We start from the raw sequence: 23,196 nt of genomic DNA, 5'->3' as shown, positions 1-23,196 counted from the left end.
TATATATATTTTCTTACTTCTTCGTAGGGTTTATGTGTGTTTTTCTTCTAGCCAGGTTTTCCCTACGTAACCAAGGTTTTTTGTAGCTCCAGCTCAGTAGAATCACATCTACTCGGTTCTGGGCTTTTTTCTTTTCTAACAGCTAGCAAGCTCTAACTGCTAGGTGGGAGACCTAAATAGATCCATTTCTAGCTCGTTTGCTTTCATCAGTAGGCCACACCCATATCTTATGTATCCTCCCTGTAAAGGTACAGTATCAATTTTCTTACTTCTTCGTAGGGTTTGTGTGTGTAAATGCTAGAAATGGGATCTATTTAGGTCTCCCACCTAGCAGTTAGAGCTTGCTAGCTGTTAGAAAAGAAAAAAGCCCAGAACCGAGTAGATGTGATTCTACTGAGCTGGAGCTACAAAAAACCTTGGTTACGTAGGGAAAACCTGGCTAGAAGAAAAACACACATATATATATCTATATATCCCTCCCTTACATCCCTTATAATAGAAAACTGATTTAACAGGTAACGTGTAGAATCTAACTGTGGTTCTAAGTACTAAAGCATGAAATGCCTCTAAATTGAGAGGATTTCTGGCTGCAATGCCAGCTACTGAAATGCTAGAAGTGTTGCACCAATAGAAAATGATAATTTGTACTCGGGATTTAATTGTAGGGTCCTCGGTGCTCTCTGAGCTTGGTTTTCTTGCAGACGTTTCATGACCCAACTAGGTAACATCATCAGTGCTAGAAGGGAGTGGGGTTTGCAGAGAAGAAGAGGAGGAGGAGGGGGAGGACTGTGGCGTCCCTGGTACTCTCTGAGCTTGGCTGTTTTCTTGCAGACGTTTTATGACCCAGCTAGGTAACATCATCAGCGCCAGAAGGGAGTGGGGTTTGCACTGATGATGTGACTTCGTTGTAATCATGGCTATATTAAAAGAAAATCTGCAGGCTGTGTTATTTCTAAGAGAGGCCACTATAGTTGCTGTCCCATCCATCGCAATTGCCCGCTCCCCGGCGGAATTTAAATGGTTTGGCAGAGTCTAAGGCACAGTAATAACAAATCACGTTTTAATGCATTTACAAAATTCCGTTATGTACAAAACAGCCGATTCAAAACGAAAGCCGTTACATTTTTTTACACCACGGTAATTTTAATAACACAACTTTCATGAAGAGACAGGGGCGCTGTAAAAGAGGCCACAAAAAGTCAAGGGATTTCCCTTTTCGACGAGGTGTATAAAATAGAACGATTGAAAAGCGCGGACAGTTCCAGATTGCGACAGAGGATGCGGTACAACCGTTTCAATTCGAGGACAATGCACCTGGACTAGGTTGAGCTTCGAAAATTAAGGCTTGAACCCCGTCTGTCCTCCCCCTACCCCAATATTCATACAAGTTCTTAAGATAGGATGCTGTTTTGAGGCTGAGGACTCAGAATGACCTTCCATTGGTCTGGGTTTCTCCAAAGTGGTCAGTGTTGACCTTGGAGGCGTATGGGCTGGTCCAAGAGATCAATGTTACTATAATAGTCATAGAATTATACAGTCATAGGGCTGGAAGGGACTTTGGAGGACTTCTAGTCTAACCCTTATACCCATATCCCAGTCAAATCACTGTCCAGTCTATTTTCAAAAATCTCCAGGGATAAAAGAGCATCCATAAGTTATTCCATTTGATTAATTTGCCCGCATTAGTGGTAGTCCCATTAATCGGAGTGGTAAATATTTTTCACCTAATAAATGTTTGAGGGCCGATGAACAACCTGAAGCTTCGTGAAAAGGAAAAGCTGGCTGGGGAATTCTGGAAGTTGAAGTCCAGACTTCTTAAAAGTTACTAAGGTTGTAAAATACTGCTTTAAAAGTGGCCTCCATGGTTAAGCGTGCCCTTCTCAAAGGATACACCACCTTCGCTTTCGGGAAGCTTAACAGGAAGCTTTGCTATAGCCGAGATCTTTTTACAGGTAGTCCTCGACTTCCGACCACAGCTGAGCCCAACGTTTCCGTTGCTAAGTGAAACAATCGGCAAGTGAGCTTTGCCCCATTTTAAGACCTTTTTTTTTTGCCACAGTTATTAAGCGAACCATTGCAGCCTGGTCAATTAGCAACCCGGTTGTTAAGTGAGTCTGGCTTCTACATTCTGACTTTGCTCGTCAGGTTGGTCACAAAAAGGGGGATCATGTGACCCTTGGACGCTGCAACAGTTATAAATATGAACCAGTTGCCAAGGGTTTGAATTTTGATCACGTGACTACGGGGATGCTGCAACGGTCGTACGTGTGAAAAAAAGATCCTAAGTCCCTTTTTGCCAGTGGCGCTGTAACTTGGAATGGTCACTAAGTCAACCGTTGAAAGCCGAGGACTACCTGTGGGCACTTCCAACGAAACGCCTGCGGCGGGCTGACATGTGAGAAACTTTCTCATTGTTTCCAAAACCGTTCTTCTGGAAAGCTTTACACGGAAACAATTCTGATGTAAAACCGTCTGGAGGTGGATTTGTGTCTACACTGTGGGATTGACACGACACCGAGTTTCCTCTTGGCCCCTGGCCAAGATGATGGAAGTGACACAGAGCGACACGCCTTGACGGAGGCTTCTTTGGACAAAGGACAAACTGTACAACTCACTCCAGGCTATTCAAAAACTGGAACACAACTCTGCGGAGTATAAATTCAAAGTCAATTGTCTTTATATACGACCCGTTTCCTGGCTAGTCGGCACCATTACAATCGAATGCTCTGTCTTCAAATCTGGTTTTTTTACATCCCTCCCCACATTTTCCTTTTTCCAAGTGTGCTTGGAAGAGAACAATCTGGGGCAGGAATGAAGGCAATTAGATTAAAAAACATTGTGGCTCTATCAGAAAAAAAAAAAACCCATAGAAACAGGGCTTAGATGGCTAAAGTTCAGGTCATATTTCTGCACTGGGTTACAAAAAAGGAAGAAGTTGTTAACCGAACAATATACAGCAACATAAATGTGGCCGAATAGATGTGCTTATGTTATATAGGCAAGTGCTGTACAGTATAGATTTTTTAAGGACTGAGCTACCAGGGAGAATTAGAGCTGGCTCTTATGGTTAAACGTAATAAATAAAGACTGGCTGGTATACAAGTATTGTGGCAACCACAAAAAATTGAATGTCAATTACAGTCCTTAAGAAGATGGTTAGGGTCATGAGAATAAGCTTACAACAAAGGCGAAGGAGTAAAAATCTTCGTTCTAAAAGCAATATAAACCGCCTGCAAGATCCACTGGGCGGATTAGACAATTGAAAGTTTTATCTGGCTATCAAAACTTTTTGTTTGTTTCCCTCGGTAAGGAGCTCTGTTTGGTTAGCGAAGAAACGCAGAGCTGTACAATACATTTGGCCAGGCATGCTTCTACAATAGAAAAGATAAAATAAAAAAGAATAAAAAGCAAGTTTTGATAAATACAGTGGATTAGCACACTGGTGGCATAATCCAGGTTTTAAGTACTACCTGTAAAGCGGTTTGTGCTGCTACTGGAGTCCGTTTTAGAAGTCATGTTACCAGATAGACCGATTTTCATCTACACGGAAGAAACCCCTGGCAAAGAAATTAAAATATGTACACATGTGCCATTATGATGTGTCTGAACTTCGCAGAGTTCAGAGTGGCAAGACTACTCTTCGAGAAATGTATCGGAAGTCCCTGGGCCACTTTAGGATTTCCAAAGGATAAATATGGCATTAGCTATTAATGATAAAATAAACTGACCATCAAACTTAAGAGGCGTTTCCCTTTTTTTTCACCAGACAACTGTTTTACAGCTTGCAAAACTCTAGGCTCTTGGCAAAAGGCGACATCTTATTTAGAAACGGTAAAAAATAATGGATTCCAGAGGTTAACTGCTTTCAGGTGTGTGCCTGTAGGTAAGCCCTTAAAAGAAGCAGCCTCCGAAACAAACGTCTGTGCCTTTTAATGATTAAGTCTGTCTTACTTTGATTTCAAACCCAGAAACAAATGTAACCCACTTCTCAGAAACAGCTCAGTTTTGCACAGAATATACTACCAGAATGGAAAAGTGTGGCCTTTAGAATGAGGAACATCACACCAGAAAAAAACGAGAGTGTAAATCTAAGTGATCGACACACCAGGGGATGGTGGTGAAAGAAATGTAGAATTCCCCTAACTCAGAGGTCTTCAAACTTGGCAGCTTTAAGACTTGTGGACTTCAACTCCCAGGATTCTGGGAGTTGAAGTCCACAAGTCTTAAAGCTGCTAAGTTTGAAGACCTCTGCCCTAACTGGAAGTCACAAAAGATTTTATTGACTTGTGCTACCAGCGCCTAGACAATTGCCTTGCGTTTGATTGTCCCTAACGGGTGCCCGACATTCAGAGAAGAAGATAATAATAATAGGAAAGACGAAGCCCTTCGGTTTATTACAAAATATGGTACCAAAGTCACAGTAAACGTTTCTCACGCTTGAAGATTATCCCTGAATCATGATTGTAGGGTGGATAAGGCAGGACTTCAGTTGGATTAATACATACCTCAAGAGTAGACAAAAAGTGTGAACTGCCTGTACACAAAAGAAAGGCACCCATAGTTAAATATAAACGTTTTAGAATGGAGGGGAAAAAAATAATAAGAAGCTCACATCAATGTTATTCACAGCCTTCTGCAAATTCACACATATTCTATTCTAGCCTTAAAGGGGCAAATTACAAGTGTTGGGTTTATGGTTTTTTTTTTTTAAATGCATCATGACATACATTGGTACACCCCTATATAATTAAGAATAAACTCAAAGCAAGACCCTTTAGTCCAGGGGGTCTCCAAACTTGGCCACTTTAAGACTTGTGGACTTCAACTCCCAGAATTCCTCAGCCAGCTTTGCAAAGCTGGCTGAGGAATTCTGGGAGTTGAAGTCCACAAGTCTTAAAGTGGCCAAGTTTGGTGACCCCTGCTTTAGTCCAAACTCAGTGGCTCTAAAACACTGTTTTTTTTGTTTTAAACAGCAAGGGAATTTTTTTTTTAATACAGATCTAATTTTAAACAGAATCAAAGATGTTTTACCAAAGCACTAAGTGTGTATTTTCTCTACTACTGTCTCACCAAGCAGTAACAATCTCATACAAAGCCATCTTCTTCCGACCCAGGATTTGGTTTCCTACACGAGGAAAGGCTGAAGACAGATTCCTTAAACAAGAGCTAAGACAACCCGTTGGCAAATGCAACCCGAATGTTGGCAAACCTCTGGGCATCCATCTGGCTCCTATACTGACCTTGGAGTTATGACCATGTATTCTCTTAAAAAGAACCCTCGGTGAAGAAATGAAATATATTACCAAATGCATCACTCCAGCACCCAAAACTAGTTTAAGGCTGACAGGTATGGAAGCTGGAACATTCTGGCACTGTTGCAGAATTAAGATTAATTCACACAGGCGCCCTTTGCTGTCCCCACCACTTTTGGCTTTTCAAAAGCCGAGAGGAAATCTATCGTTCAAGTTGCGTTCTTAGTTGAGGAGCGATGCAGCAGCTCGCTTAGGACTTCTGCAATTCTTCTACTTCTGCTTCTCAGCTTTTCCTAACTCAAGGCACAGCACGGATCTTCGGAGAAAAGACAACCAAGCGGTGACAGGTCGGCCTACAACGGGGGTTAGGTTTCCCTAGAGACGATTCCATTTTCGCTCACTGCAACATTATGTCCTTAAGGTTCTCCTGAAGGATGGTGTCCTTCACCGCGTGGAAGACGAAGCGGATGTTCTCAGTGTCGATGGCGGTGGTGAAGTGATGGAAAAGAGGCTTGCTGCGGTTCCGCCTCTTCCGGTCGAAGCACTGTACCAGGTAGCGCTGGACGTCTTCCAGATGGTGAGGGTCGCCCCTGAAGTCCGAGAAATACTTCTTGATGCTGACCGTCTTGACTTTGTCCACCAGGAGGTCCATTTTGTTCAGGAACAGGATGATGGAGACGTTGAAGAAGAGCTTGTTGTTGACGATGGTCTCGAAGATGTTCATGGACTCCACTAGTCTGTTGGTGCGGCGGTCTTCCATCAGGACCTGGTCGTATTCGCTGGAGGAGACCATGAACAGGATGGACGTTATGCCGTCGAAGCACTGGAACCACTTTTGGCGCTGAGACCTCTGCCCGCCCACGTCCACCATTTTGAAAGGGATCTTCTTAATGATGAAGTCGTGCTCCACGATTCCTTTGGTCGCTTTCCTAGCCAGCAAAATGTCTTGTTTACTGGGGAAATAATTCTGCAGAAAGAAAAGAAAAAAAAAAAAAAGAAAGAAAAACTCAGGAAGTAGGAGAAAGATCACGCTTCAAAAGGGAACTTAAGTCCGCCGAAGGGAGCGTCTAGATACACTACGGTGGAATGAAGATTCTGGAACTGAAGCTGGGAAGGGTAAGCTAGAAGCTAATCTTCCACAGGCTGTTCAGAAGCCAAGGTTGCGTCTGTGTTTGTGTTAAGAGCTCACTTTTATCTCAGGTTATTTTTTCCCCCTTATTTTGTGTGTGGTTGCTTGAAGTGAGGGTTAGCAAACTTAATCTGAAGAATGAATTTCAGTAGTGTACAAACCTTTTGCAGCCTGGTTTCTGTAGCCTCTGAAGTTCAACCCTTTGCCACCCTTTCAACCTAGGCAGTAAAAATCTAGAGCTCCTGATAAACTAGGTTTCTCTGATGCTGAGACTGGCAAACTGTCACTGCTACTACAGGGAGTTTGTCTGAACAATGGATGCATTCATCCTGTCTTGGTTTTTTTAAGCAGTGGGCACAAAACATACTTTTTTTTCTTCCCAGAGGAAGAATAAAAGCTCCTACATATAAGAAATTATTAGTCTGCTTTAGAAGAGATATTATTTACTAAATCCACATGCTCAAACATCCAGTGCTATGATTTTGAGGAACATTTTCCAGGGCTATTACTTCTCTTATCTATGATTTGAACGTGTATGACGCAAAAACAACAAGAACAGAAAATCTCACCAACTGGCCAATCCGATCCAGATTATCCAGGAAATATTTTACTGATTCACCCTGTTGAGAAAGAGAAGAAGAGTGTATTTACTTATGGTTTACATCCTGCCTACTTCAACAAACTCTTGAGCAGCTCACAAGAGTTATATTTAGATTAAAATGTCCCATGGTCAAGACATACTGAAGACTTTAGTGCACAATATTCCTCTGAAAAAGCCACGTTTTCACCACATCAGGATTTTAATACCCCTTGAATTGTACTCGGAAAGATACTGGCAACCAATGTAGTATCCAAAATACCCTGTTGAAATGTTTCTCATCTGCCAGCATGCAAGCTGCTGCGTTCTGTACCAACCAACTGACGTTTTGGGGTCAACTTAAATTATTTTAGAGCCATCCAATTACAAGGCAATCAAAGCAGCCATTTCTGCAAAATTTCGTTTACGTTAAGAAATGTAAAACTACAGTATAAGTGCTGGGATCAAGTATATCGTCACAGAACTGGCTGTATTGCTTCAGAACCAGAACTGTAATCTGGAAAAATCAACATATTTACACTGCTTGGCTCTGCCTTGAGATGATCCCTTTATGGGACACTCCATAAACCAAGCTAGAGCTGTGTACACTTTGGGGAAGAGAATTTACACAGCAGGCTATAAAATAAAATAGCTTTGTCTTTATGCCCTTAGGACAGGCCATAGATTCTTCTGGTGATATAAATACAATGGCTCTTTCATTTGTTTCCTCAATACCTGGGCAGGAATTGTTTTTTGTTTTTTTTTTCTTCTTACAAAGTAAAAAAAACCAAAACCCCACAACACAGAAGTGAATTGCTCTCTGTTTATCCGGATTGCTTACAAGATAAGACAATCTTCATGTGGCTTCCAGTAAAGCACACAATATTCACTTGAAAACCCTAAACTGTTTTCAGATACCTCCGCAGAAGGAACACATAGAGCAGAGGTCTTCAAACTTGGCAGCTTTAAGACTTGTGGACTTCAACTCCCAGAATTCTCCAGCCAGCTATGCTCTATGTCAGAGGAGTTTGACATAGACTGGGAGTTGAAGTCCACAAGTCTTAAAGCTGCCATGTTTGAAGACCTCTGACATAAGAGCATAGCTGGCTGGAGAATTCTGGGAGTTGAAGTCCACAAAATGTAAAGTTGCCAAGGTTGCACACCCCTGCTTTAGAGCTACGTAGGGTCCCACCGTTCTTGTATTTCTCAAGCAAGCAAAATATATTCCAATTTTAACTGCAGTTGTTGGTAAATGTCCCTTGTAGGATTGTTTTGTCTTGCTACATTATTGTGTTATTTTGCCTTTGTGTTTCTTTTGTTCACCAACAAGAATGGAAGGCGGTCAGCATTTACGGCAATTAGTATATAGTACGCAAAACAGCCAGATCTATGAACAATCTTAACTCCTGAATAATATCCAAGGTTAGACCACAATTTTTACACACGTCAGATCTTAAATGGGAACACTTTAATCCAACTTGATCTAGTTCTAGTTTCATCTAGTGCTCTTATCTGATTTGACTGAGATTGAAGTGTACTTCTTAATTCTTAAACCTTCCATCATACCAACAACGTCTTCAAATCATTAACCTCTCAGTTGTCCTTGGATTGGTGGGGGAAATCATATCTTTGTTATAAGCAAATAGCAACAAAAGGAAATAATATTTTGCTCAGGCTTAGCCATTTAACACCCCACAATTCCACATGAAACTGCTGTGCAAGATTGCTTCATTATAGGTGAGATAATTCTCAGATCGCTTATATATATATATATTACAGCTAAAGAGTTAACATAAAAATATAGATGATTCATTTTCACTTTATATCTCTCTCTTCTCGTGCATCCTCTGAGTCAGTCCGGCCAACTGGGACGACGTAGGAGGAGGTGCCGTCCCCATCGCTGAACAGCAGCCATGAGTCATCCCACATCTGGGAATTTGAAAACCCAGAACTGGGAACTACAGCCCTGAAATAAGACAGCTCCCACATCGGAGCATTGTTCCAAGTTTTTATCTTGTTTATTTCGGACCGATACTGCGGAGCTTCTTCTTGCTTTCATCTTGTCCAATTTACAGTTATAAAGTATAAAAATTCAGGCGGTTTAATAAAACACAGAGAAAATTCCATTTTAGCACACGAGAGTGCAAGTAGTCCTCGACTTAACGAGGAATTTAGCAAGCATTCGAAGCTACAATGGCACTGGAAAAAAAGTGACCTGTTTTCACACTTATGACCGTTGCAGCGCTCCTCATGGTCAGGTGATCAAAATTCGGACACTTGGCAACCGACTCATATTTATGACCGTTGGAGGGTCCCAGTGTCATGCGATCCCCGTTTTGCAACCTTCTGACAAGTAAAGTCAACAGGGAAGTCAGATTCCTGCAACTTAACAACCGTGGCAAGAAAGGTCGTAAAAATGGGGCAAACCTCACTTAACGACGGCCTCACTCTATCAAAACAGAAATCTGGGGCTCAATTCTGGTCGTTAAGACGAGGACTAGTTGTATTAAGAAACAAAAATACTAACTAGAGCAGGGGTCTCCAACCTTGGCCACTTTAAGACTCGTGGACTTCAACTCCCAGGAATTCTGGGAGTTGAAGTCCAATGAATTAAAGTGTCAAGTACTGAAAACACATCTCTTGTTAATGCATGCCAGCTGCCCAGATAGCTATGCTTCATGGCTTATCCCAGCGCAAAATTATAAGCCCCACAAATGTAGTGACATATAGTTGTGAATGAGCAGTTTTCCTGCCACGGTAGGGCTATAAATAGCCCTCATCTCTCACCATCGCCTAAAATTAGAATTATTGCTGCAAAGGCTCCATGCTTTCTGAATGGATGCCCACAGACAGACACGCTCCTTTTTAGAGATGGATTCTGAGTTCAAATGCTCAGGGGTGATCTCTGCCCAAAGTGCGTCAAACATACCCCTGGACTCCCACGTTTTATATGGCCATCTATCTGATGGCAAGATAATCCTAGACAGCTGACAAATGTGTTCAGTAAAACAAGAGTAAATAAAATAAACCCACACGCCAACACCATGTAACTCAAGACACAGCACCACATCACCTCGCCGTGTTGTGACAACTGCCATTTATGGGCAAGATCTAGAAGATTCCAGGGGAGGTAATGGAAACAAACTGAAGTTAAGCGAACAAGGGGTGGGTTTTTTTTAAGGCCACTGGTAACACTGAACTATTGTAAAAGGATTGCGTTTTCCCACCAAAAAATAAGGTCCTAGCATGCGTTTCAGCTAAGCCAGGGGTCAGCAACCTGCAGCTCTGGAGCCGCATGTGGCTCTTTCATCCCTCTGCTGTGGCTCCCTGTTGCTGGTCGGCTCCACAATTGATAGGGCTTTCGGTTAGGACAGGTAGAGGAGAAAGGATGCTGTGCTAGGAGGAGACTCTATGGTGGGGAAACCGGACTTCCAGTCCGTTCCGGAATTGAACGGGGGCTTCCGGTTAGGACCTCTGTGGCTCTTTGAGTGTTTAAGGTTGCCGACCCCTGAGCTAAGCCATATAATAATATCTGTGAATAAGATGTTGACACTTTGATAGCATAGGGAGTCCTCGACTTACGACCACAATTGAGCTAAGCGAAACATCTGTTCGGTGAATTTTGCCCCATTTTACTTGCCACCGTTGTTAAGTGAATCACTGCAGGTGTCAAGTCAGTCACACGGTTGTTAAGTGAATCGGGCTTCCCCATTGACTTTGCTCGTCGGAAGGTCGCAAAAGGTGACACCCCCCCATGACCCCAGCCAGTTGCCAAGCATCTGATCACATGACCATGGGAATGCTCCCATGGTCATGAGAAAAATAGTCACAGGTCACGTTTCCCAGTGACGTCTTAACTTTGAATGGTCACTAAATGAACTGTTGTGAGTACAAGATTAGTATATAGGGTTCCTTTAAAAAAGAATCCAAATTCAAACTACAACACAAAGAATGCTGTGAATTTCCACCTCGTTCTCTATACCGCACAGTTCCTTAAATGTTAACGGTCAACACACAAGATAACAGCAAAAGCCCAATTTTGGGCTCAATTGTGGTCGTAAATCGAGGACTACCTGTGCTATCAATGTGTCAACATCTTATTCAGGGGTATTACAAAGAGCCTTGGATTTTGCCTCTATTATATAGCACATATAATAAGTAAATAAAACCATATTTATCATCCCCCAAAGCAATACCTCGCACCACTTCCTAGATTTTGTCTGTGTGTTCACAGCTCAGCTAGGCACAGAGACAATTGCGACAGTAGGATGCTAATATCTGGTACACTTTACTCAAACAAGCGATCTTCCATATTTTAACTATTTTTTAGGTATTTTTAATTTGCAGTTCGGGTTAGGCAGTAAACAGGCGATTTAACTGCTGATGTATAGAATTATTTTTTTGGGGGGGGAGGCAGGTTCTTTCATGGAACCTCATATCCTGTGACGACACGGAAGTAAAACGGAAAAACATCTGGAAGGGCAGAGTGGGCTAGCACTGCTGCCAAGAGACATGGCTATGAAAAAGCTAAGCTTGACTTGATGGATTTCACAAAGCCTCAAGTTGTTGGGTTGTTTACAAATGGATTTAGGACCAAACTCAGTTTCCTTAGGATCTTGATTACATTTCATGCTTACATTTCTCAAGGAGGTAATTTAGGATTCTTGGCCCGAGTCCGATGATCCGCTCACAGGTTTGAAAGCTAAGACTGTTTTGGGGTTTAGCCTTTGCAGCAGAAATATACTCCTCACGTCAGTTCAAACAATGATGCAAGCCACACACCCTTTAGGAAGTTTTAGAGCCAATCTGCTCTACTGGTTAAAGCACCAGGCTATAAACCAGGAGATAGTGAGTTATAGTTCCACTTTAGGCATGAAAGGCAGCTGGGTGACTTTGGGCCAATCACAGGGAGACGGTGAATTCTAGTCCTGCCTTAGGCATGAAAGGCAGCTGGGTGACTTGGGCCAATCACCAGGAGACAGTGAATTCTAGTCCAGCCTTAGTCATGAAAGATAGCTGGATGACTCTGGTGCCAGTCACTAGGGGACAGTGAGTTCTAGTCCCCTTTTAGACATGAAAACCAACTGGGTGACTTTGGTGCCAATTACCCAGAGACAAGGGAGTTCTAGTCCCACCCCCTTAGGAACGAAAGCAGGCTGGGTGATTTTCGGCCTGTCACTCTCTCTCAGCTCAACTCACAGGATTGTTGTTGTGGGGAAAATGGGAGGAGGAAGTTGTGTTAGATATGGTCACCACCTTGTGTTATTTGTAAAAATAAAGGTGAGATATAAACAAACAAACAAACAAACAAACAGATAAATACTGTCCAAACTTCAGCATTTATGGCTTCGGCTATGCTGAAGAGGTACTGAACCAGGTTCTAAAGTTTCGATGTCTCACCCCAAAATGTACTGCACCCTGCCTCACTTTCTCACTAGAAGTTTCCTAATTTTATTTGCCTGACTTCAAAGGATAAATGGAGCTCAGTCAAGAAACCTCTTTCGGGGAGGCAGGAGGGCAACTTACTCTCTTAGGACACATCTGTACATTTATTTGGGACCGGGGCCAACAGAAGCACAAATCAGCCACAGTCCAAATTGCAGAAATCAAGGTAGGAAACAAAGAGGTTTGAAATTGCTCCAAAATTGAAAAAAAAAAAAAAAAACTATGGTGGATTTTATCTTTTGGTTATGAAACAATGTACATTTTTGTATCATTTTAAAAAAAGAAAGAGAAAAAGAAGAAAGCTGCAGAAAGTTACAGTGGCCTAAATAATCAGCCAAGAAGTTCTTAAGTTTGTCAAGGAGAGGCCACATCAGAGAGTTTTTAGCAACTGAAGACTTCATAGAAAACCTGCAGATATGGGTAAACTTCCACTTGCGACTGTGTTGCAATTTTTTTTGTGTGTTGACGGACACAAAGAAAACTGCAATTGAGATTTGGAGTTCTGACAGCCAGGCCTCCTCTGCAATCATGGGATTTACATTTTGGGTGCTTGGCAATCCACCTGCATTTGTGGTGTCCTATGATCATTTACAATTTTTTTTTTTTGCCAGAAACTGGTGTTTATTTCAGGTTTTGGGCAAAAAAAGAAGAAGCCCTTTACAGGTTATGGGTTCACTTAACGACCATAGATTCACTTAGTGACCTTGCCAATTCACTTAACAATCACTGTAGAATTGGGTCAGTCAAGTGATGATCTACTGAACAACCACTGAGCTGACTTATGATCATAATTTCTGCTCAATTATGGTCGTACGTCTAAGTCTGCCTGTATTGGCTGTTTGTTGGGGGGGGGGGGGCAGGGGTTTTCATACATGATCTTCTGCCTGAATGTTTGAGGATTTCTCTGCTAATCTTGGAGCGACACGTATGTCAATAATATACTCCTCCAATTTGTTATGAGCTATTTTGAAGCAACTTTCAATCTTCCGTAGAAGGCCAAAGACCCAAAGTCACAGACAGAGTTTTGTGTTTCTTTCCAGTCTAACCAATTTAAAAGTGGTAGAACCGCATTCATAGGATAATGTTATTATGTGTTCTTGCTTAACAAGGAAGTGGTCCGGTTTGTGGGGAAACAATTCTGTGAGAGCTTGTTCTTGTATTTACAAATAAAAACAAAGGAGGCATTAATAATGCCCTATGAATCTCTTTGCTTAAAACAAAGCTCAGATCCACTTCAAAGCCCGTGCCGAAATTCCCACATTTGTTACTTCAGAAGCAGCTTCCGAAGCTTTCAGCATGTAATAGCCTGAAAATTATAAGATAATCCTTAAACCCAGAAATAGCCTAGCAACATATTTTCAGATGAATAAATTCTATGATTTCACGAGCCATTGCTCTTCTCTTCAACCCAACAAAGCCACGCTAATGAAGTGAGCTGCAACTCACAATACTGCATGTTTTTTAATAAAAAAACCAGATTCCTCCTGATTTTTGGCTACCATAAACTAACACCACCTCTCTTGCTACAAGATGCTCCTTCTTAAACAAGTGAAGGGGTTGTACACGGAATGTTTGCTTTTGGTTCAGTTTACTCACCAGCTGGTATTCACTTCGACGGCTGAAAGCTTCCTTGATCCCAGAATCCCTCCACAGGCCGGTCAGAGCTGGTACATACAACTGGAACATGGAGGGTTCAATGAACATGCCCGCTTTATTTTCAAAGGCCATTAGGAACATGGCATGTTTCTCATTTTCCGCGTACTGCCAAGGAATGCCCAGTTTGTCGCGTGCATCGACTAAAACCCTGCAGCCCTAAAAAAACCCAAAAAACCCAGAGAAATACACTTTAGCTCCCATGTTGCCCATCTATGCTCAATCTTTAACACACTAATAGAACCACGTGCACTTCACTTGGCCAGTTCTCCCTTGCTCTACATTCCAAGATATTTTAGACAACTCTGAGAGCCAAATTCCATCCTTATTATTAAGCCGGGATGTGGTTTTCTTAAAGATAAAATTCCCATTTGTTGTGGGTAGTCGTGTACCACCAACACAGCAAGGCTACTGTGGGTGAAGGCGGCAAGAATTAAGTTTTGCAACACCTGCAGCAGATGACCACACTTCTTGGGAGACAAACTTCTGCTAAGTCTCACTTTTAAGGCACAGGAAGAGGTCCAGCAAAACCTTGCACAGAATAAACAAATGTTTTGTTTTTTCCCCCCCCTCCTTCTTAGGAAAAACTGTGGTTTAGGTCAATAATCTAGGATCGGTTCGCAGGAGGAACAGTCTGGATTCCTAAGATTTAGAACAGGTTTTTTTCTTTTTTAACCCTCAGGCTGGAAAGCCATATCTGAAGACAAGCTTGTGCAGCTAACAGGGTGTGTATATCCTTTTTTCACTGCCCCGTGCACATTAAGAAATAACATGGGCACATGTTGAATTAGATGTCTTCTGAGCTCTCAAGAAAGGGTGGTGGGGAGAAAATGTTGTAACATCCCCCCCCAATAAATTATTTTTTCCTCCAGGAACTTTAATAAAAACATGGCTGCCACGATAATCCATGGGTCATTTATTTGTGGTTTTCTGAATCCACTCATGGGATGCTGGAAATTAAATTTTAGTTTAATGTTATGGAAATGGAGTCCTTACAGACTTTCAGTATGATGGGTGGGCTGAGAAAGACAGAAGGATGTGAAATCCTTCGTGGGTGGGTTCCTAGTCTCAGGGAGGACTAGAATTCGGGTTTCAAGCCTAGCTGCTTAGCCCTTACACAGACCTGGGCCACAAGGGGGTGGGGGGTGCTGGGGAAAAGGCATCCTGGGATAGGCTGTTCCAACTTGGACAGCTCTGTTGTGGGGGGCAGGAGACCACCAGAAAATCCTGCAGGCAAAGTTGGGGTGGGGGGTGGGGAGAAGCAGGGCAGACTGACCACCAATCCTTCTTTCCAAAGGGCAAACCCTGTTCAACCTGGAGGTCTCTATTTAATAAAGGGATATGAGACCACCAGGAGATCTTGCAATGTTGGGGGAAAAATGTGAAGAAAGCTAAATAGCAGGCTACCACCCTGCCAAGGTGAGTTGGGCTGAGGGGAGAGGCCAAGCCCTTAAACCTCTGCCGGCTTCCATGCCCAAGGCAGGAACTGGAACTCAGGGCCTCTTGGTTTCTAGTCTAGCCGCTTACCCAGTACACCAAACTGGCTCTTAAGGAGGCACATCCGGAGGGGGAGAATCCCTCTTTTCCGAGGGGAGGAGGAGGGGGGCAGAGCCTATTCAACCCGGAAGTCTCTACTTAACAGGGGGATATGAGACCACCAGGAAATCTTGCAAGGTTGGAAGGGGGGGAGGAATGTGAAGAAAGCTAAATAGCAGGCCACCACCCTGTGAAGGTGGGTTGGGCGTTTGGGGGGGGAAGGGTCCCTAATCACCCCACTGGTTTCCCAATCCAAGGCAGGACTCATTACATCAAGGGGGGCTCTCAAGGGGCCCTAAGTGAGTGTGTGTGTGTGTAATGTCTCCTTCTAAGGGAAGGGGCTTAAGTGTGTGGGGGTGGGTCATAGGGGGCTTAAGTGTGTGTGTGTGTGTGTGTGTGTGTGTGTGTCTTTCTAAGGGAGGGGTCCTAAAAGTGAGTGTGTGTGTGTGTGTGTGTAATGTCTCCTTCTAAGGGAGGGGGCTTAAGTGTGTGTGTGTGTGTGTGTGTGTGTCTGTCTTTCTAAGGGAGGGGTCCTAAGAGAGAGAGAGTGTGTGTGTGTGTGTGTGTGTGTGTGTAATGTCTCCTTCTAAGGGAGGGGGCTTAAGTGTGTGTGTGTGTGTGTGTGTGTCTGTCTGTCTGTCTGTCTGTCTTTCTAAGGGAGGGGTCCTAAGAGTGTGTGTGTGTGTGTGTGTGTCTTTCTAAGGGAGGGGTCCTAAGAGAGAGAGAGAGAGAGAGTGTGTGTGTGTGTAATCTTTCTAAGGGAGGGGGCCTTAAATTGGTTTTAAATTGGGTTGTTTTAATTTACGGCCAGAATATCTAATTATTTTAATACTGTTTTTTAAATTTTGTATGCTTTGTTTTTACTTAGGCTGTGCACCGCCCTGAGTCCTATTTGGAGAAGGGCGGTATAGAAATTTAAACAAATAAATAAAATAAATAAATAAATAAGTGTGTGCGTGGGAGGGGTCATAGGGGCCCTAAGTGTGTGCGTATGTATTGACCCTAAGTGTATGGGAGGGGGGGCAAATCCCTCTTTCCAAGGGAGGGCAGCCTATCCAGGGGTCCCTACTTAACATGGGGACAGGTGACCCCCCCCCACTTCCCCTCCCCCTCTAAGGAAAGCATCATGCAGGAGCCCCGTTTGAAAGAAACATCCTTGGGTGAGGAAAGCAGGCAACAGACCCCACCACAGGTCGGGAAAGGGGCCTTAGAGGTCCTCTAGTCCAACCCCCCCCCTTGGCTCCAGCAGGAGAGACTCCCCCCTCCCCTCAATACCACCCTGCGGGGGAGGGGGGCGGGGCTTTCCAGGGAGGAGGGGAGGGGGGCGTGGCCAGGCGAGGGAAGGAAAAAGGAAGGGGAGAAAAAAGAGGAAAGGAGGCCACGCGGCGATCCCACCCCCACCCCCACCCCACCTTCACGACGTTCTCGTAGATGGTGGCTCGGAACTCGAGCAGCGCCTTCTGGTCGAACTCGCGGCCGTGGATGATGCGCATCTGCTTGAGGAAGGTCGACTTGCCGCTCTCGCCGGCGCCCAGCAGCAGGATCCGAACCAGGCGGCGGACGGCGCGGCGCTCGCGGGCCAGCAGCGCGTCGATCTCGCGGCTCCGACGACGCGCCTCACGCTCCAGCTCCCGGCGGCGGAGAGAAAGAGGCGGCGGGGAAGACGACGCCCGGGGAAGGCCGCTTTCCTTGCCCGGCTCCACCGGCCCTGCCGCCGCCTCGACCCCGGGGTCGCCTCCCGCCGGCCACAGGCAGCGGCCCAGGGAGCGAACCACCCCGGCCATGGAAGAGGCGGCGGCGGCGGCGGCGGCCCCCTCAGACAGGCCCGGGCGGGAAAGGCGCCGCCTCAGCCGCCGCGACCTTCCCTCCGTCCTCGCCCTCACGCCCACCCGAAGGGGCGGGGCCTCGGGAGAGGCCCAGGCGGCGCTCGCGCCCCGACGCGGACGCGGATTGGTCGGCGTGGCAAGGCAGGCGGGGAAATACCCGCGGAGGGGCGTGGCGGGTTTGACCGGGGGCCAATCAGCGGGCGAGGGGCGGGAGGAAATCATCTGAGAGACAGAGAAAGAGAGAGAGAGAGAAAGAGCGGCGGGGCGGGGTTTTCCCAGGGTCAGGGCGGAGCGGGCGCTGATTGGGCGCGAGGGGAAGGGGAGCGTGACGTCACCCGGGCGAGAAGATTATGAATGGAGAAAGGGGTGTCTATAATAGGCTGCCTCGCCCATCGTCCTTAGATAGGCGTGGGAGTTATGGGATTTGGAGTCCAGCGCTCTTCATTTGCATCATAGTATATATATAGGTTCTCCAGCTTGAGCGGTGGGCTGGACTAGAAGACCTCCAAGGTCCCTTCCAGTGCTGGTCTAGTTTTTATTCCTATTTCCTATTCTATCTAACAAGACAGACACAGACTTCAATGGATCATTAGAACTGCAGAAAAAACAATGGCTACCAACCTTCCTTCCATGGAGGACCTGTATACTGCATAAGTCAAAAAGAGGGCTGTGAAAATATCTACAGACCCCTCGCATCCTGGACATAAATTATTTCAACTCCTACCCGCAAAACAAGGCTGCACACCAGAACAACTAGACACAAGGACAGTTTTCTCCCGAACACCATCACTCTGCTAAACAAATAATTCCCTCAACACTGTCGAACTATTCACTAAGTCTGCACTACTATTAATCTTCTCATCGTTCCCACCACCCATCTCCTCCCACTTATGACTGTATGACTGTAACCTTGTTGCTGGTATCCTTACGATTTATATTCATATTGTTTCCTGATTGCTTATTTGTACCGTATGACTATCATTAAGTGTTGTACCTTATGATTCTTGACAAACGTATCTTTTCTTTTATGTACACTGAGAGCATATGCATCAAAGACAAATTCCTTGTGTGTCCAATCACACTTGGCCAATAAAGAATTCTATTCTATTCTATTCTATTCTATTCTATTCTATTCTATTCTATTCTATTCTACCCGACCCAACCCAACCCAACCCAACCCAACTCAACATTACCTCCTTCTCTCCTCTCCTCTCTATTCCTATTTGTACCCTATGACTATCATTAAGTGTTGTACCTTATGATTCTTAATGAATGTATCTGTTCTTTTATGTACACTGAGAGCATATGGACCAAGACAAATTCCTTGTGTGTCCAATTACACTTGGCCAATAAAGAATTCTATTCTATTCTATTCTATTCTATTCTATTCTATTCTATTCTATTCTATTCTATTCTATTCTATTCTATTCTATTCTAGCCCAACATCTCCAAAAGCTCAAAAAATGAGGGCAAAATGCAGAAAACTCAGCCTGTCTTTTCTTTTCAGAGTTTATGCTGTGTGTTGTGGTCTGCCAGCAGCCTGCGGAGCTGGCAGCAGAGTCGGACAGTGAGGAGGCTGGGGAGGACCATGGGCCAGTCCTGGAGGCTGGGGAAGGCTTGGACGAGGGCTCTGCGTCAGAGGCAGAGATGGGGCCAGAGCCATCTGGGAGTGATGCACGGACTCCGGAGCCTCCAGAGGCTGACAGTAGAGAGGCAGAGGAACAGGAGGAGCCTGTTCCTAGTGCACACATGCGCAGGGCTGCCAGAAGGCAAGAACAGTTAAAACAAAAGGGACGACTCGGGAGTAAGGCCCGGAGATGACTGGCCCCTCCCATAAGGCTTAAAAGAGGGGCAAAGGCACGTGGGCCCTTTGCAGGAAAGCAGCGTTGTTAATTCTGTTCCCAGTCGGCATCTTTGTTTGATTCTGGACTCAGTGTGGCTTTGCCAAGTAGGTCTTTGGCAGCGTGTCAAGGGAGATAAAGGTTGGTGATTATCCCGAAGGACTTTTTGCAACTAATTGGGACTCAGCTGTGAATGAACGTAATTCACAACTGTTGCAATAAAAGATGTTTTTGGGACTACTCGTGTGTTTTAATGACTCAGGAAGCCTAAGTCAGAACACTGTGCTCAATATTTCCCGGAGAAAAACCATTCCTTCTGGAGGCCTTTGCTAGCTCACCCACCAGATGTCACCAGATCTCCATCAAGACAACGGGGCTGAAGCCTTTTGTGAGAAAACATTTGAGTCCTAAAATCAAGAAATCCTGCTGATTAGATATTCTTTTTCTCCTCCTCCGGTGCTCTTCTTTTTAATGGGTTTTTGTCCTAAGTTGTGGTTAAAAAGATGCATTGGATAGTACTGGTTGAAGCCCTAAAGAGCTGGGTTTGATTCTGGAAGTAAGTCTTGAGTAGAAGATCCTTCAAATTCTGACTCAGGTAGGTTGGCCTATTCTGCAAGCAATTGGGGCTAGTCGTTCCTGATTCTAGGGGGTGGTGCTCATCTCCGTTTCAAAGCCGAAGAGTCAGCGCTGTCCGAAGACGTCTTCGTGGTCATGTGGCCGGCATGACTCAATGCCAAAGGCGCACGGAATGCTGTTACCTTCCCACCAAAGGTGGTCCCTATTTTTCTACTTGCATTTTTTACCTGCTTTCGAACTGCTAGGTTGGCAGAAGCTGGGACAAGTCACGGGAGCTCACCCCGTTACGCGGCACTAGGGATTCGAACCGCCAAACTGCCGACCTTTCGATCGACAAGCTCAGCATCTTAGCCACTGAGCCACTGCATCCCTTTTCTTTAAACCCAAAACCTGCAGTTGAAATCTCGTTTATTTTGTTTATAGGCCACTCGGGTCAGTTTACAAGTGGTTAACCACAGAAAAGCAAAACAGAACGGAACGAAGATGCCATAGATAATAAACCGAGAAAGGCCCCTGGGAAACGGATCCATTTCGGCGCAGAAATCCCCAAATTTCTGCTTAAATTCTCCCTCGATGCACCTCCGCTGCCAATTCAGCTTCGCAACCCAAAAACTGAGGCCGTCAGGAAGAGTTAGTGGAGAGATCCCACAAAGGGGAAAACAGCTCCAGTTTCCATCCCTAACCATACTGGACCTCATCCTGTATTTTGCTTAATGCTAACCATGTTTTTTTTTTTGCACAAGGAGCCAGACAAACCTAACATGAGCCTTAACCAGCATGGATCTGAATGGGGGGCCCCACAGACCAAGTTTGGTGGCTCCTGAGCCGTTCCCTTGTTTCGTTCTATTTGCAGAAGGGAAGATTTGGGGTTGGGGGTTGGGTTGGGTTAGGGGAAAGAAAAGCATGTTTTGCGAAGTTAATACGTTTCGGATCATTGTGTTCTTATTACAGCCGAGCCAATCAAACCTCCGTCTTCCCTTTCTTCTTTTTTGAAGTGTGCATTTTTCAAGAGGCAGAAGGAGAAAGACCTCTGATCAATATTAATATAATAAGAAAAAGATGGCTCAAAATATGCTTAGCCATATGACAGAACACATTTCATGTTATTTCATAGCGGGGGCTGGAGATGGGGAGCGCTAAAAAAGGGAAAGATAAATCACATCAGGCGATATGAAACTGCAGCAGTTTGGGAAATGACTGCAGGGAATATATATATATATATATATTCCCCTTTATATATAAAGGAATCCTGATGTCCTTTTTTTTGGGGACAAGAAGAAAATTAAATTAAAAAAAAAACTCCTGGGTTTTACTAATTGAAACATTTAAAGGGCTAACAGAAATAAGGGGCCGTATGATTAAAGGCATTTAACGTTAAGGGTTTATCTCACTTTTCTGATTGATTATGGGCCATTAGAGAGTGCCTGTTTTTTCCCCCCTGCTTATTTTCCTGCTAGCATTTAAAAGCACCCAGTAAGATACAGATACAGATTGCAAATTAACAGATTTGGAAGGGACCTTGTAGGTCATCTAGTCCAACCTTCCCGCCCAAGCAGGAAACCCTACACCATCTCATCTTAAATCAGAATTAAGATACGCAGGAGAAGCTGTGGATGGGTGTGTATCAGAGGTGGGTTTCAGCAGTTCTGGAGAACCGGTAGCGGAAATTTTGAGTAGTTGGAGAACCGGTAGTAAAAATTCTGACTGGCCCCATCTATTCTCTGCCTCTCAAGTCCCAGCTGATTGGGAGGAAATGGGGATTTTGCAGTAACCTTCCCCTGGATTGGGGAAGGAATGGAGATTTTACCGTATCCTTCCCCTGGAGTGGGGAGGGAATGAAGATTTTACAGTATCCTTCCCCTGGAGTGGGGAGGGAATGGAGATTTTACAGTATCCTTCCCCTGGAGTGGGGAGGGAATGGAGATTTTACAGTATCCTTCCCCTGGAGTGGGGAGGGAATGGGGATTTTACAGTATCCTTCCCCCGAGGGGTCTGTGTCTCACATGATCCGCTTTTGTGACCTTCCCAGCCAGCTTCTGACAAGGGAAGAGGCCGGATTCATTTAACGGCCACCCGATTCATTTAACAACCACAGCGGTTCGCTGAACAACCGGGGCAAAAAGGTCGTCAACTCAAGTGCCAGTCATTTAACAAGAAGGATCCCTTGTACAAGCTTGTACTAAAGCAGTGTTTCTCAATCTCAGCGAGTTTAAGACCTGCGGACTTCAACTCCCAGAATTCCCCAGCCAGTTGGCTGGGGAATTCTGGGAGTTGAAGTCCGCAGGTCTTAAACTCGCTGAGATTGAGAAACACTGTACTAAAGCATAGGTGATTTGTACAATGCTCTCCTAGACTAGTTGGCTCACACGTTAAGCCTTAAATCAGTGTTTCTCAACCTTGGAAGCTTGAAGATGGATGGACTTCAACTCCCAGAATCCCCCAGCCAGCGCTGCTGGCTGGGGAATTCTGGGAGTTGAAGTCCACCCATCTTCAAGCTACCAAAGTTGGGAAACACTGCCCTAAATCATTGGAGCTGGGTTATTTGTGACCTCTGACCCCCCCCAGTAACCGGGGTAGGGGGAGCTCTGGCAAAATTCTTCCCAAACCTGCAGATTGGCCCAATACAAGATTTCAAGAGAACAAGCGTGGTTTCTGGATATTCATCCATTATTCCCGAGGGCGTAAGGGGTGATCGATTCTGGAAAATTTACAAGCTCGTAACTAACCCTTGTTGTTGCTTATTCCACGCCCTTCGCATGGTCAATAAAGCCGAACTACAATCCATTTCCCCCACCGTCCGCAGATAACATGCCCAAGCAGTCTAAGCAAAAGATCTTAAGCCTTTCTGGATCCGTTAAACCAGCTTTTCTAATCTTGTGTTTAAAAGATTAGGAGGGATTACCTAATCAAGCTTAAGCACATTTCCTTTACACGGATTTTACTCCCCCCCTCCCCGGAGAAAACCGAAGCGGGCTGTTAATTTTCCCAAAGGGACCGAGGAGACTTTAACACGCTTATTTCTCAGGTGAGATACCCATGGATTACGCTGGAGATGTAAGTTGGTGCCCCCAGCCTGGCACTGGCTCGGATTTACTCCACGGCGACGTTCAAAGGCTTGGAAATTTGGTGAACCGGTTTTCTGGCTTATCTGGAAAGTGGCAGATTGGGGAATGCTGGCATCAGCAGTTTAAAGTTGTAGGCATTTGTTTTTCCTCTCAACCTCCATCCCCCTTGACAGAATTAATTCCCCCCTCCCCTCTCCCGGTTCAATTAAAACACCGATACCCCTGATGTAATTTCCCAGCCTAAAATTCAACTAATTGGCGTGGATGTTGTTTAACTTTGCGTAAAGATTTCCTGG

The 23,196-nt window shown here is 44.7% G+C and overlaps 1 protein-coding gene across 1 annotated transcript; it reads right to left on the bottom strand.

Moving 5' to 3' along the window:
• Positions 1–4,841: 4,841 nt before the first annotated feature.
• Positions 4,842–17,452, bottom strand: GNA12 (G protein subunit alpha 12). The gene is made up of 4 exons (XM_070954955.1): positions 17,005–17,452; positions 14,000–14,215; positions 6,951–7,001; positions 4,842–6,219 (listed from the first exon to the last, which is right to left on the bottom strand). Exons 1-4 carry the CDS (start codon positions 17,374–17,376, stop codon positions 5,650–5,652), a joined length of 1,209 nt encoding a protein of 402 aa, XP_070811056.1. The 5' UTR covers positions 17,377–17,452; the 3' UTR covers positions 4,842–5,649.
• Positions 17,453–23,196: the final 5,744 nt, after the last annotated feature.

Source organism: Pituophis catenifer, unplaced genomic scaffold, assembly GCF_029215685.1.
Source record: "Pituophis catenifer annectens isolate HBS135680 unplaced genomic scaffold, rPitCat1.0.hap2 SCAF_16, whole genome shotgun sequence".
Lineage (NCBI taxonomy): Eukaryota > Metazoa > Chordata > Lepidosauria > Squamata > Colubridae > Pituophis > Pituophis catenifer.
This window is presented reverse-complemented; position numbering and strand designations above follow the sequence as displayed.

Coding starts and splice junctions, on each gene's coding strand:
- GNA12 (XM_070954955.1), bottom strand. CDS start 17,376: ATGGCCGGGGTGGTTCGCTCCCTGGGCCGCTGCCTGTGGCCGGCGGGA. Junction 7,002..13,999: donor GTCGAAGTGAATACCAGCTG/GTGAGTAAACTG, acceptor CTTTCTCAACAG/GGTGAATCAGTAAAATATTT. Junction 6,220..6,950: donor TGGATCGGATTGGCCAGTTG/GTGAGATTTTCT, acceptor TTCTTTCTGCAG/AATTATTTCCCCAGTAAACA.